The sequence below is a fragment of the Anabrus simplex genome, chromosome 6, assembly GCF_040414725.1.
Source record: "Anabrus simplex isolate iqAnaSimp1 chromosome 6, ASM4041472v1, whole genome shotgun sequence".
NCBI lineage: Eukaryota > Metazoa > Arthropoda > Insecta > Orthoptera > Tettigoniidae > Anabrus > Anabrus simplex.
Window position 1 is genome coordinate 292738804 of NC_090270.1, and position 14090 is coordinate 292752893.

The 14090-nt window shown below is 39.2% G+C and overlaps 1 protein-coding gene across 1 annotated transcript in view; it reads left to right on the top strand.

Annotated features, from left to right (window-relative positions):
* Nucleotides 1-5543: 5543 nt before the first annotated feature.
* The window catches only part of LOC136875756 (glycosyltransferase 8 domain-containing protein 1), a 63088-nt gene continuing 54541 nt past the window's right edge, over nucleotides 5544-14090 (top strand). Inside the window, exon 1 of the mRNA XM_067149330.2 lies at nucleotides 5544-5802. Within this exon, the coding sequence (XP_067005431.2) occupies nucleotides 5775-5802 (28 nt within the window). The 5' untranslated portion in view covers nucleotides 5544-5774. The remainder of the gene's footprint in view (nucleotides 5803-14090) is intronic.

Genomic DNA, 14090 nt, shown 5'->3' on the forward strand with positions numbered 1-14090 from the left:
GACGTCACGCGTTAACCATGTTCGCTAAACGAAGCAGAACACCATTAGTCTAGTGATGGTGTTTACCTTCTCAACAGTGTAAGAGTTTAATTTTTCTGTGCTGTTCTGTGCCATGGTGTGTTGTGCGGCCGCTGGTTGCTCTAACCACGATAGACATCAGAAGGACTTAGACATTAAATTGCATCGTTTTCCAAAGAACAGTGAAACTTTAAAATTTGACATGATTTACGGCCTGACATTTAAATTTGCCACTGAGTAGTAATGATTTAGCGAGTCAGTTTTGTAAAGATCGTGAAATAAGGGCACAAAAGCGAAATCATCGTAAGGAGATATGGCAAATTCTACAATCGCAGGCGCCAATTGAAGCAGAAAATGTTAATAATGCAATCTTGAGGAAGGAATTAGATAACAAAAGTAAACACCAGTCCGCCTCTGTGGTGCAGTGGTTAGTGTGATTACGTGCCATCCCCGGAGGCCCGGGTTCGATTCCCGGCTCTGCCACGAAATTTGAAAAGTGGTACGAGGGATGAAACGGGGTCCACTCAGCCTCCGTACGTCAAATGAGTAGAGGTGTGTTCTATTCCCACCTGAGTCATCCTGGAAGTGGTTTTCAGTGGTTTCCCGCTTCTCCTCCAGGCAAATGCCGGGATGGTACCTAACTTAAGGCCACGGTCAATTCCTTCCCTCTTCCTTGTCTATCCGTTTCAATCCTCCCATACCCCTCCCACAAGGTCCCTGTTCAGAATAGCAGGTGAGGCCGCTTGGGCGAGGTACTGGTCATTCTCCCCAGTTGTATCCCCCGACCCAATGTCTCACGTTCCAGGACACTGCCCTTGAGGTGGTAGAAGTGGGATCCCTCGCTGAGTCCGAGGGAAAAACCAACCCTGGAGGGTAAACAGATTAAGAAGAAAATGGAAAATGAATTTAGTGCCTTCCATGGAAACGACATTAAGAAATGTTCAGAAGATTTTAGGTTTTTAAAGGAAAAAAGAAAAGAAAAACATCCTGATCTTGAAGATTTCGTTGTTTTATGTTTCGTTAGAACCAGAACGTTCATAAGGATGAAAAACATAAACAAACATAGGCTCATGAATTATTGCAAGAGGTGTAAACGAACTCCTAATGAAAAAAGAAGTGTTAAAAAAATAAAGAGTTGTTCGATAGACTGATTTTGAAGTAATGTAAAACAACCAAGTAAACCTCTGGTGTAAATATTTTGTGTGGAACCTATATAATGTAAATATGTATACAGTTTTACTACCATAATATATATAATAATAATTAGGAGTATTCATTAGGTGTTTTTAAATATTGAACATTTGATCGCATTTTCTGACTGAGGGTTTTCTCCGCACCACATTTCTATATGGCCTAAGCCCCACCAAAATATTGTAACCCCTAATATGGTGGAAGAGGTTGACGTTTCTTCAGGGGATTTTTACCAAAATTCCACCGGCCAATACACATTTATAAATAAAAACTTATACATAAATATAATATTAGATGTTTTTAATACTACTTAACACCAACAATCCACCAAAACAACGGTAAAAAGCATCCCGCGCGATTGGTCATGTTTCTTTAATTTTTGTAACTAGTTTTAGAAATAAAACTACGTATAAGATCGTTCTAAAATCACTGAATGGATAGAAAATACGAAAACCGAACCGTAAATACTTTATTTGCGAGGCGAAAGATAATTTATTAGTGAGAAAGCTACTGGAATAGTTCGTGTTAAGCACAGTGTTATTATATTACTTGTAATGTTCTGAAAAATACTGAAATAAATTACAACTTAATTACCTACACATAACAACTGCAATTATATTTGACAAAACTGAAAAATATTTAGCAAGTGGTTAAATAAAAACAAGCAAATCATTAATAGAAACGCACAATTACAATGGGTCGTGTTCACTGCAAGCCCGGCAGTGGGGATCACATGACGTCACCAGCCAAAGTGAGACTGCGCGTGACCCCTACCGTCTAGTCTAGTAACCGTGATCGAGATGGCGATGATTTCCACCACGGCCGACTGGATCCCTCGCTCCGCTCCTTGACAATCGCTTGGGAAGCCCAGCATAAAGCTGTAATTGGAAAGTTTCACCGTAATGCCGCTGGAGCGCTGGCCTACTACCCACTGACAGGAAGCTGTATACCGCAAATTACCGCATTTCCAGTTTTATTTATATGGTTTCGCTGTCGTAAATGTTGGCAATGGGTTCGCAATGAGGTTCTTGTTGGCCTAATATTGAGATCTGATAGTTATGCGCTAGGGAGTTTATTTTTTATTGTGTAGTGTGGGGATTATATTTTTTAAATTGTGTTTACAAATCTTGGAATTTGTGACATTCTTGTGCACCTTGTCGTACTTTGAGCAGAAATGTTATGGAAACAAGAACAAAGTGATTTCTCGCTGTAACTTCGTCCTGAACAAGAATTTTAATTTTTGCGCTAATTCGTTTTTTAATGATGTGGTGATTTGCTTTTCTTTAACTGTGTTAGGAAATATTCGAATATGTATTGCTGTGTGCCTTTTTTGTATTACGAACAGGAAAAAAAGAGCAAAGGGACACTATCATTTCACGAATTCTCTGTAGACCAGGACAAAACTACGGAGTGGCTAAGAGCAGGAATTACTCTCATCTTAGTTTTCCGTTTCTATTTCGGGTATTTACCTTCGTTCTTTCTTTCTTTCCTTCTTTCTTACTCTGTTTACCCCTCCAGGGTTGGCTTTTCTCTCGGACTCAGTGAGGGATCCCACCTCAAGGGTAGTGCCCTGGAGCGTGAGACTGCGCGTCGGGGGATACAACTGGGAAGGATGACCAGTACCTCGCCCAGGCGGCCTCAACTTCTATGCTGAACAGGGGCCTTGTGTTGGGGATGGGAAGATTGGAAGGCATAGACAAGGAAGAGGGAAGGAAGCAGCCGTGGCCTTAAGTTAGTTACCATACCGGCATTTTCTTGGAGGAGAAGTGGGAAACTATGGAAAACCACTTCGAGGTTTCTGAGTGGGAATCGATACCCCCTGTACACAGTTGACCTCCCAAGGCTGAGTGGACCCCGTTCCAGCCTTCATACCACTTTTTAAATTTCATGGCAGGGCCAGGAATCGAACCCGGGCCTCCGGGAGTGGCAGCTAATCACGCTAATCAGGTATTTTTACCCATGAATTTTCTTTCATAGAATAATCCTTTAGGCGATGTCGTATTTGCCATATAAGAGCAACACAACACATTTTTATCCAAGATAATCTGAACTTTAACATTTAAACATTGGCAAGTAAGAATCACTACTGCTATGACAGCAAGGCCATCGTATGAAGTGTTGTTACCTGAGCAATGGGGCCGATGACCTAAATGTTAGGCCCCTTTAGACAACAAGCATCATCATCGAGCAGAGAACAGTTTACAATGTATTTACTCAAAATACTTTTCTCTCACTGAATTTTTATTTAAAATTCTTCTTCTTCTTTTTCTGCTATTTGTTTTACGTCGCACCGACACAGATAGGTCTTATGACGCCGGTGGAATAGGAAAGGGCTAGCAGTGGGAAGGAACCGGCCGTGGCCTTAATTAAGGTACAGCCTCATGTGAAAATGGGAAACCACGGAAAACCATCTCCAGGGCTGCCGACAGTGGGGTTCGAACCCACTGTCTCCCGGATGCAAGCTCACAGCTCACAGCTGCACGCCGCGCGGCCAACTTGTTCCACCCTACTGCATTTCAAGTAAAAATTATTGTCTGAATTTAACACGGCCAACTTGCCCGGTATTTAATATTCTAGTGAAAGGTATGAATGAAATGTAATCTGAAACTATATATATTGAAAATAAAATTTAAACATGTTTGAGTCAAAATATATATGTTATGCATACAACGAATATGGAAAAACTAAGACTTTTATGTTTTGTCCAGCCCCCTTCCTGAGAGCAGCGCCTGAACAATTTTAAAACTGTAATTGAACAATGACTCAATCTCAATATTAACATCAGAAGACAAAAGTATTGCGGTAAGTTCCGCTACGTATCTAAATGCCATGATAATAAAAACGATTACTATTATTCCTCACAATTAAGGAACGTCAGTTGGACTACTCTATCCTCCGCGATTTCATTTCACGACGTTATGTTGGCACATATTGGTTAGTCCACACCAAAGTTAATAAACAATGTTAACGAAAACATTTCTCAAGATGTTAATAAACTCTTGTTAACAAACCTCTTTAACATTGTGTCCACACCAAATAAACTTTTGTTAACAAACTTCTTTAACATTGTGTCCATACCAAAATATCTGTTTGTGAGGTTACAATGGATAAGGTCAGGAAGAAGAAAATACAGCTGCAGCTTTCATTATTTTAATGAGTGCAATTAGAGAAAAATGCAGACACAAAGTGTGGCAAAGAAAAATATTGGAAAAGCGTTTAGAATTAAGTTTGGAGAGGACACTTAGGCCCATGTCAGAACTTTCAATTCATGATGCAGCAGGCTTTCAAAACTTTCTGAGAATGTCCCCACAAGACTTTCAGTTCTTGTTGACAGTAATTGAGTCTGAAATTGGAAGAAAGGATACAAATTTATCGGAATGTCATCTGCATTAATGTTAGACTAAGTATAACTTGAAGATTCCTAGCGACTAGTGACTCCTACCAATGATCATGTAAGAGTGTAAGAGAAATACTCCTACACTTCACTTATGTATTTGTATGGTGTATATGAGTTGCTTCCAATTCGACAGTCGATTTCAAAAATTAATAAAAGTATTGTATTCCGCGCTACGAATTTGCGTGTTCTAATTGCGTCTTTGCGCATGTGCGAACCGAAATGTTAACGAAAACACGAAATGTTAATGAAAAGTTTCATTCACAAAAGTTAAAGAAATTTTGTTTATCAACATGCTCGAAAAGTTAATGAACACGCTATTTTGTTTATTAACTGACAGAAATGTTCATGAACATTGTTCATTAACAATGTTTATTAACAAAGTTAACGAAAACATCTTGGTGTGGACGTACCTTATCAATGACAGTAGCCTTTAGGATCAATCATTTTAACAATATTAGTCAATGTAACATACTATTTTATTCCCTAAATTAAGATACATCGGCAATCAGAGTCAATATCAGAACGTCAGCTGGACTAAGTCATCTCCCCGCAGTTTCATTTCACGACATCATTTTGGCAAATATCAACGAAAGTAACCTTTAGGATTAATAATTTTAACAGTATTAACCTATGTAACATTCTCCATAACTCTAAATTACGATAAATCGGCAATCAACATCAATACATTTTCCATAAAGAAGAATGCATTTCTACCGCAAATAGGTCGGCCGCCAGCGCCACGTGTCGAGCTGTGTAACTACTCCGATTACAGTGCGTGGACCCGATTGTCAAGGCCGGTAAGGAGCTACTGAGAGCGACGCATCAAGTCGGCCGTGTTTCCACTTTCGACTTATTCTCTTTGCTAGGGGGCTGAGGCGCTGCGATCGTAGGTTTTCAAAATGTCTTCTCACTGTTGTGTCAATATTGAACTACGAAATGAGTAGTGAAATGTCTTATATTTTTTTTACAAGTGATGAAAAATATCACTCTTTTGACGCAACGGAAAAGAAAATCGTAAACTGAAATGTCCACTCCTACAGTAATGATGCCCTAGTAAAAGATAATACCGGTGCATCGTTCTAAATGGATGCATGTAAGGCGCGGTCTGCCAACGAGCGGAATACGTGAAGCATTTATATGAAAATGAAGCTAGTTTGACGGCTTAAAAATGAATACTTCTTTGCGAATTAAATTTGGTGAGTGGGCTTGAGAATGCTTGCTCGTGAATTTTAATTTTACTGCATGAGCTTGGTTTCTCTAGGACCAACTACAGTACCGGTACCTCAGTACGGTACTTAACCTCCTTAAATCCTCTGCTTGAATGCACCATTTGCTTCCTTGTGAATACGATCATTACTTTATGCTTTACCGGCTCATAATAATACTAGTAGTGAAGCAAGTTCTTCCAGAATTATCATTATCGGTACAACATCGTCAAAACTCGTTATTTACGGTTGATCCAAGCCGTGCTAGAAACGTTTAGACATAGCTTACTCTGTGATGGGTTTATTAATGGGCAGGATAGGTCCCAATGATAACCCTTGTCAATGAAATCATGAGTGAAAATGATCAATGATCACCTTGTACACTTTAGACCCATTGAACAAGAAATGTTTCCTGTCAGGTTCTACATATACTCCTTTGGAATTAGAAAACATTAACTTTTCAATATTCCCATCCCAGTTTTCTGATTTAATTTTTGTATATAATTATGACTGATATTGATATTGGTTTTTGTGTATAGAAAAATGTCTGTACACAGTAGGCTAGATACAAATTAGGCTATACCTTCAAACTCTGTGGTTATTTTAATAACAATAAGTGAAATGTGCAAAGAGTTTAATAGTTATTTGTCTTAACAGTACTCGTTGATTGATCTTGTTCTTTTTTTTTGCACTTATGTATGTGGTAGCGATCACACACTTCCTCACATAGAGAGCACACACACTCGTCATTCATCTCATAGAATAGCTTAGTTGCACATAGCTTATGGTGGAAGCCATGGACTGCCATCCTTGTAACTACATGTCACTGTTCGTAGTTCGCTTCTGTCCATTTTCGCTCTAGCATGGCGCGGTGGCATAGAATTCAAGGTTGATTTGGGCTCGTTTCATTCTTCTCTCTTCAATTATCTTTGCCCTTTGTCTTGTGAATGGCAGAACTAGATTGATTCTTAGATCCTCAATATAGAATGCCTCTTTACAAAGTTTGTACACTAATTTGGACTTTGTGTTCGTAGGCACACCTAATTCTCGCTTTAGAAATCTGGCTTTTAGTTTCTCAAGAGCTCTAAAGTCAGCCACATATAACTTTTCCCAAATAATTTCAATGCCATAGGTGGCAATTGGACTTATTGCAGCATGAAATTTTTTGGAGGTCTTTAATTCTGTAAATCGCTTTGATGGTTGTTGTTGCCCTTTCCTTTATGTGCATTCTCTAGGAGTTGATTGTCGTTTATAAGATTATTCCAAGGTGTTTGAAGGAATTTGTTATGTTTAGGTCTCTGTTCTGAAATTCAATTTTGTCCTTTGTTGCAGCTCTTCCTCCTTATCTGAAGATCATCATTACTGTCTTAGATTCGTTTATCTGCAGATCATTTTCTTCTGGCCATGTTTCCAGCTTGTTCACTACTTCCTGAAGGTCTTCCAAGTTGGATGACCCAATTACCATGTCATCAGCATATATGTGATGTGATACTGTTTCACTCAATTCTACTATTTTCAGTACGTCTGCAGTTGCAATGTTGAATAGTATTGGACTAATTTGGTCTCCCTGCATTACTCCATTGGTCTGGTAAATATCTTGGGAAAGAGAGATGCCATTACTTATGTTAACTATGTTGTATTCTAGGATGTAATGCTGTGTGTTTCTCCAATCATTTATGCTAGTTTCTTAATCACTACTTTTCTGTTTAGGGTGTCAAAGGCTTTTGTGTAATCGATGAATCGATCGATGTAATCGATGCATAGTATTTCGCTTTTGGAAATCTTAAGGCCTGTTCTACTTCATTTATTAGGTTCGTTATTGCCTGCAGTGTCGAGCGATGTTTTCTGAAGCCATACTGATGTTCAGGGAGGAGATGGTCCGTTTCCCTCACTAATCGGTCCGTAATTATTCTCATAAAGATCTTGAAAGCATTGTTTTCTAGGGTGATGCCTCTAAATGAGTTTGGGTCCATGTTGTCTCCTTTTCCTTTATAGATTATTTTTTTCATGGACCTCCTCCAAGATCCAGGTATTTGTGCGCTGTCCAGACACGCATTAAATGACTCAGTCCACACTTCTAGGAGTACATCTTGGGTTGCCTTGATAAGTTCATTGTAGATCCCATTAGGACCAGCAGCTTTCCTGCTTTTGGTTTTTGATATGGCTTGTTTCACCTCATGAGTCGTTATTGGGATTGGGTGCAACTTTGGTTGACTTCCTGTTCGTGTTGATACATTTGTGATTGGAGTGGTGCACTTCAGGTTGAGGATGTTATTGAAATGGTTTTCCCACACGTCCGTTTGCATTGTCGTGGTTTGCTGGACTTTGTTCTGTTTTAAGACGAACGGGTCTCTGTTCGCCTCTTCGACTAATTTTTCTGCTTCTTGTTCCTGATAATGCCGTTTTTTATCTTTTAGAGTGAGTTTGTACTTTTTTCGTTTCATTGAGTATTCTTTAATGTCCTCTGTTTCTCCGCTATGCCGCGCTTTAAGGAGGGCTTGCAGTGTTATACGTCTTAGTTCATAGCATTCCCTGTCAAACCACTGCTTCGCATTTCTTATAGGGGACGGTGACTGACCTAATGCTGTCTTCTATGGTTTTCACAGCTAGATCGAGGTTGTTGGTTTTAAGGTGGTGTATCGCTTCCTTCGCACCATTCCGTAAGTTCTCCGTCCTGTTTTCAGTGATTTTTCTCACCAGTGTGGGTGCCATGTTGGTATTTTATGTTTCCTTTACTGTTGATTTAATTTCAATGTATGTCTTAATGGGAATGTGCTTCCTGAGCGGTGTGTTGGCCGATGACCACAGTCCACCTTGTGATAGAGCTTAGTGATGTTCCCTTGATAAACATTAGATCTATGGCACTTGCACCGTTGTGCGCAAAGTACGTTAGAAGCTCTTTGCTGTTTACCAGTTTGAAATTCTCTTCTCTCATTAGATTAAAGATTAACTCACTTTTATGGTCTGGCTTGTCTAGCCTGCAGTTTAGATCCCCAGCAATTATAACATTTTCTTCAGATTCAGTTAGAGAGATTGGTCGGGCAACTGACTCAAACGCATCTTCCGTTGATGATGGTGGCTGCATGTAAAGTCCTACGATTGTGATATTTGTTGTGAAGACAATAATCATGTTGTCCTCTGTGCGTGTTTTCGTTACTTTGCCCATTGTGTTGTTATAAAGACAGGAGACACACCCTGTGGTTCAGCCTTCTGCTTTTGGGTTACCAGAGCGTGCACTCCGTAGTAGTCCGGAACGTCCATGAATTCAGTTAGAAAGGTTTCTGTTAGGATAACTAGGTCAATTGTGAAAAGTACTTGACTAGTAGAGATCTTTGCTGCACTTATCAATCCTTCGATGTTCCATAGTAGGACGGGCAGCTTTTGGCTGGTACTCATTTTATTATCCTCTGTTGAGCAAGACCCCGTGATGTTGTGAGGGGCGAAATCAATATCTTCGCACTGTGACGTCTTTTGGCCAGAAGGACGGTTCATAAGCTTTTTCCTTTTCCTGAAAGTCTATTCCAATCACGAAAGCTTTATTGCGACCCAGTGTTGTCAACTCTGCATGTTATGCATCCTTGGATTCCTCCGTCTTTCATATGTCATGTTATATCGTCTGCGGTTGTTGTTTCATGCAGTTTCCCCACGTATAGCCAAGTATTTCTTGATTCAGCTTTGAGGTTGCTTGATGATTGGGCCTTTGAACCTGAGGTTGTTGGTGCGTTCCTCCTTACAGCTTCTGTCCAAACATGCTCATCATTTATTGATCTTGCCCGATTGGGTCCTCTCGTGGGTGAAGAATGAGCAGGGATTGCTGCAGGGCCTGAATCTCTTCTGGTATATTCTTCTTCAGAGGGCTTTGAACCGGGGGCTTTTGATACTTCCCTTCTTGCTTCCATTCATTCATTTGCCCTGTTGGTCCTTCCTTCTGGTTTATCAGATGTTACCGTAGGCGAGTGGATTACGAAGATTTCGGGATCAGTTTCGTTTCTGTCGTATTTTACTTGCCGATCATTTTCCCTTAGGATTTTAGGGTGTATTCCTGCAGAAGTTTTCTCCGTAAGTTCTTGTAAATCACACTGCTGAGATTTAGTTTTGTTTAGTGTCTTCTCGTGTTTTCTTAGAAGATTGACTTGTTCGGTATCTGTTTCCTAGGGTGGTGGGGGTTTGTTATTATTGGTATCATGGGTTTCTCCTATGGTTCCGGGCAATCTTCTTCCTTGCGTTAGACTCTTTTCGTTTAAAATAACCTTTATCTTTCCATCAGTCTTTGAATCAAGGGCGAGTTAAAATATTTAAGAATTAACTCTAACTTTTGGACAATTTCAGGTTTTTTAATTTTTTTATTTGAGTCTCAGTTTTCTCTTGTTTCTTATTTATTTCTTTCAGACTGTCTTTCAGATTCTCAGGTTCTTAGCATCTGTATTTATGAGTGTCTTGCATTGAGGGCACATCCACAACAGAGAGCACGATTTTCGTTTTAAAATGTCAAATTCGCCACTGGATATTCCAGCACAATCCTTATGAAACCGTGAGTTGCATGGTCCATCGCATCCTACAACGATCTCTGTCTCTCTCAGGTCTTTCTTGCAAACTCCGCAGAGTGTGTCGTCGTCAGCGCTGCTGTTTTTTGCTGGCATGGTCAGCTGGGAGAAGGTACTTTTGGAGATGCTTTACGTGCTCTCTTTATTTAATGATACAATAAATATATCTTCTCTGTGCTAATCTGGGTTGTGTTCCTTATCTCTCATGACACATGTCGTATTTCACCATCTGGATGATTTTAAATTACTTTCGCTGAGTTCGCATACGAGTAATTCTATTGTAGGATGAGTTCCTCACTTGTGTTTCATGCGAGTAGCCTTTTACTACGGCTTTCTCGGTTAAGATACAGTAAACTGTAACACGCTGAGAGAGGGGGGGAAAAAAGTAAATACTTAAAAGAAATGTCACTCTGATTTCCTAATAGACTGTTGAATTTAGGGCTATACTAAACTTCAGTTTAAACCAAGCTCGACAAAATTAAAGAACTCAAACGAAACCGTTACAACGCCCATTTAAAATGTGGTAACATTTTCATGTAATGAACGACTTATTCACCTTAATATCAGTTTTTATATCTGATAAGCCATGATTTCAAATGACCGTCACTATCGATATCCACTTGTTTGAATCAACAATGCCCTCCTCCAGACCTGGAAACATCCACATTCAACTATCCTTCTATATATTTAGATCATTAGGAAAGGCATTCTTAATACTACATATGAACAGCATATGAATTACGCCATACTATTGAGAAGCTATTTGCCTTGTATGCAGTCTTTAAAATCATGGAGTTTGGACAGCCAAAGTAGGGGACTGCCTGTAGGGGTGAAGTAGAGTGGGGACTTCGAGGGCCCTGGGACCGCTATGGTAGCTGTGAAGGCCCTTCAGGAACTCTGAAAAGTTGTGGCAAAAGGGGGCTCTGGTTAAGACGCAGCAGGTCGTTATGCTACTTAGGTTCCAAAATGGGTAAAAAAAAAAAAAAAAAAAAAGTAAATAAATGCAATGTAAATTTTAATCTTATACCAGTTGCATAGTATTATTTGAAGTAATTCCACATACTGTATATGAGTTGACTGTGTTTGTAAGTATAGGAGATATTATAAGTAGAATTTTGTAAACAATATCAATTTATTAAGGATGATCTGTTTGTTTAATAGAAAAAAAATTGTTAGCATAAATTGTATATTATTCTAGAAAAAAAGAATTTTTCTCTTGTTAATTTAAAATTTAGTGCTTGACAATAATGTATTTCAGTGTACCATTTGCCACCGAGGTAGACACCTCATTTGCAAATAAAGAGATTTTGATTTCATTTCATTTCATTTCATTTGATTTTATAATGCACTAAATCCTTATGCGGTCACTTCTCACAATAAGCCACGGAAATAACAAAAAATATTGACACTAAGATGTACACACTCGTCATGAATGATTATCAGGTACAAATCCAATTCAAAATTGCTTAATAAAGGATCACACCTTTAGCTTTACAACTCACACCACCTATAAGTGTAGGCTACGCCAAATCACAATCACAGCGCCATATACTCTAGAATTACGCTATCATGCAACATTGGTGGCAATTAATATGTTGCTTCCTGTTTAAACACACAACCTGAAAACACATAATACACGACAAAATATGAATCCAGCTGCCCTCCTCCAGACCTGGAAACATCCACATTCAACTATCTGTATATATAAAATAAGAGTTTTGTCTGTACATTGCTCAATATTTGAAAAGGATGGTATTTCTGTATCAGTCATGCCCATAGTAACAAGGAAATGCATTTTTAATTTTCCGTAATTTCTGTCTGTCTGTATGTATGTATGTACGCGCATCACGAGAAAACGGCTGAAGATAATTTTTTAAAAATCGGTAAGCCGGGAATAAGTCGATAAAATCTAGGCCATAAATAATTTTTTCACGCTGAGAGAAATGGTAGTTTAGGGGACGGCCTAAAATGTAATTCTCAAATATTTATATTATTAGTGGTCCTATTTAATGAAAACCAGTAATGTTCTAAAATAAGTTGCTACAACATAAACTATAAATAATCTTATTCACTCTGAAAGAAATGGTAGTTTAGGGGAAGGCCTAAAATTTTATTCGCAAATATTTGTTATTAATGGTCCTATCTTAATTAAAATAGGTATGCAAAGTCGGCGAATAAGTCGCTACAATCTACGTCATAAATAATCTCATTCACGCTGAGAAAAATGGTAGTTTAGGGAAAGACCTAAAATTTAATTCTCAAATATTTGTTATTAGTTGTCCCTTCGTAAATAAAATCGGTACGCAAAGTCGGGGAATAAGTCGCTACAATCTAGGCCATAAATAACTTTGTTCACGCTGAGCGAAATGGTAGTTTAGGGGAAGGCCCAAAATTTAATTCTCGAATATTTGTGTTATTAGTGGTCTTATTGACAATTACTATATACATAAAGTTACATAGTATTAAATTTCCGATCATTTAGGTCTTACACATTTTGACCGTACCGGCTATGATAACGGAGATATTCATGAATATGGTTTTTTGTTGCTAAGATCATATCAGTGCCGTCACGAGAAAATGGGTTAACAGAATTTAATGAAAATCGGTATGTAAAGTCGGGGAATAAGGAACTACAGTCTACGCTATAATTAATTTTATAAGACGGCCTTATATTACAGAGTCGAAAGAAAACTGAATCTGAAGGCCTACAATACAGAAAACTCATAACATTGATCAACAATAACATTACATTGACCATTGTTTGTTGTGATTCACTTTGTGTGTCTGTTGCCATTCATCTCCGATTGATGGGATTACTGCTGTATACCGAGTTTTTTTTAATTTGTTCTACGTCGCGCCGACACAGATCGGACTCATGGCGACGATGGGATACGAAAGGGCTAGGAGTGAGAAGGAAGCAGCCCCTACGTTAATTACGTTACAGCCCCAGCATTTTCCTGATGTGAAAATTGGAGACCACAGCAAACTGTCTTCAAGGCTGTCGACAGTGTAGTTCGAACCCACTACCTCCAGGATCGAAGCGCACAGCTATGCGCCGCTAACCGCACAGCAAACTCACCCGGTCGTACCGAGTATAACAGCCTGCCTGAAAATTGGCGGGAAGTAGCTGGGGAGTTAGATAAATTTCTGATACTACTGATACGTAACAAACTGGTTCATCATAGCATTCGAGCTATTCAGTTCCTACTCTGAGGCACTGATTGGAATGAGCAGTGTGCATATTTAAGGGAATAATGGCAGAGAAGTGTTCACGGCTGTTTGCGGTCTGGTCATTGCAGCACGGGAACTTTGGACTGTTAGATCGGCACCGTAGTACTGTTTGTTAAAAGTGAGAAAATGTGCGGTTTATTAATTTGATCGAGTATTTTATATAACATTGCTTTTAATCACTACATTCCTTCTGACGACTTCAGGTAGGAAAACCACAAAGACAGTCTTTCTGAGAATCCTGTAGCGAAGCACGGGTACATCAGCTAGTCCTTCTATATATTTAGATCATTCTCTCTGCTAGGGGCTTTACGTCGCACCGACACAGATAGGTCTTATGGCGACGATGGGATAGGAAAGGCCTAGGAGTTGGAGGGAAGCGGCCGTGGCCTTATTTAAGGTACAGCCCCAGCATTTGCCTGGTGTGAAAAGGGGAAACCACGGAAAACCATCTTCAGGGCTGCCGATATTGGGATTCGAACCTACTATCTCCCGGATGCAAGCTCA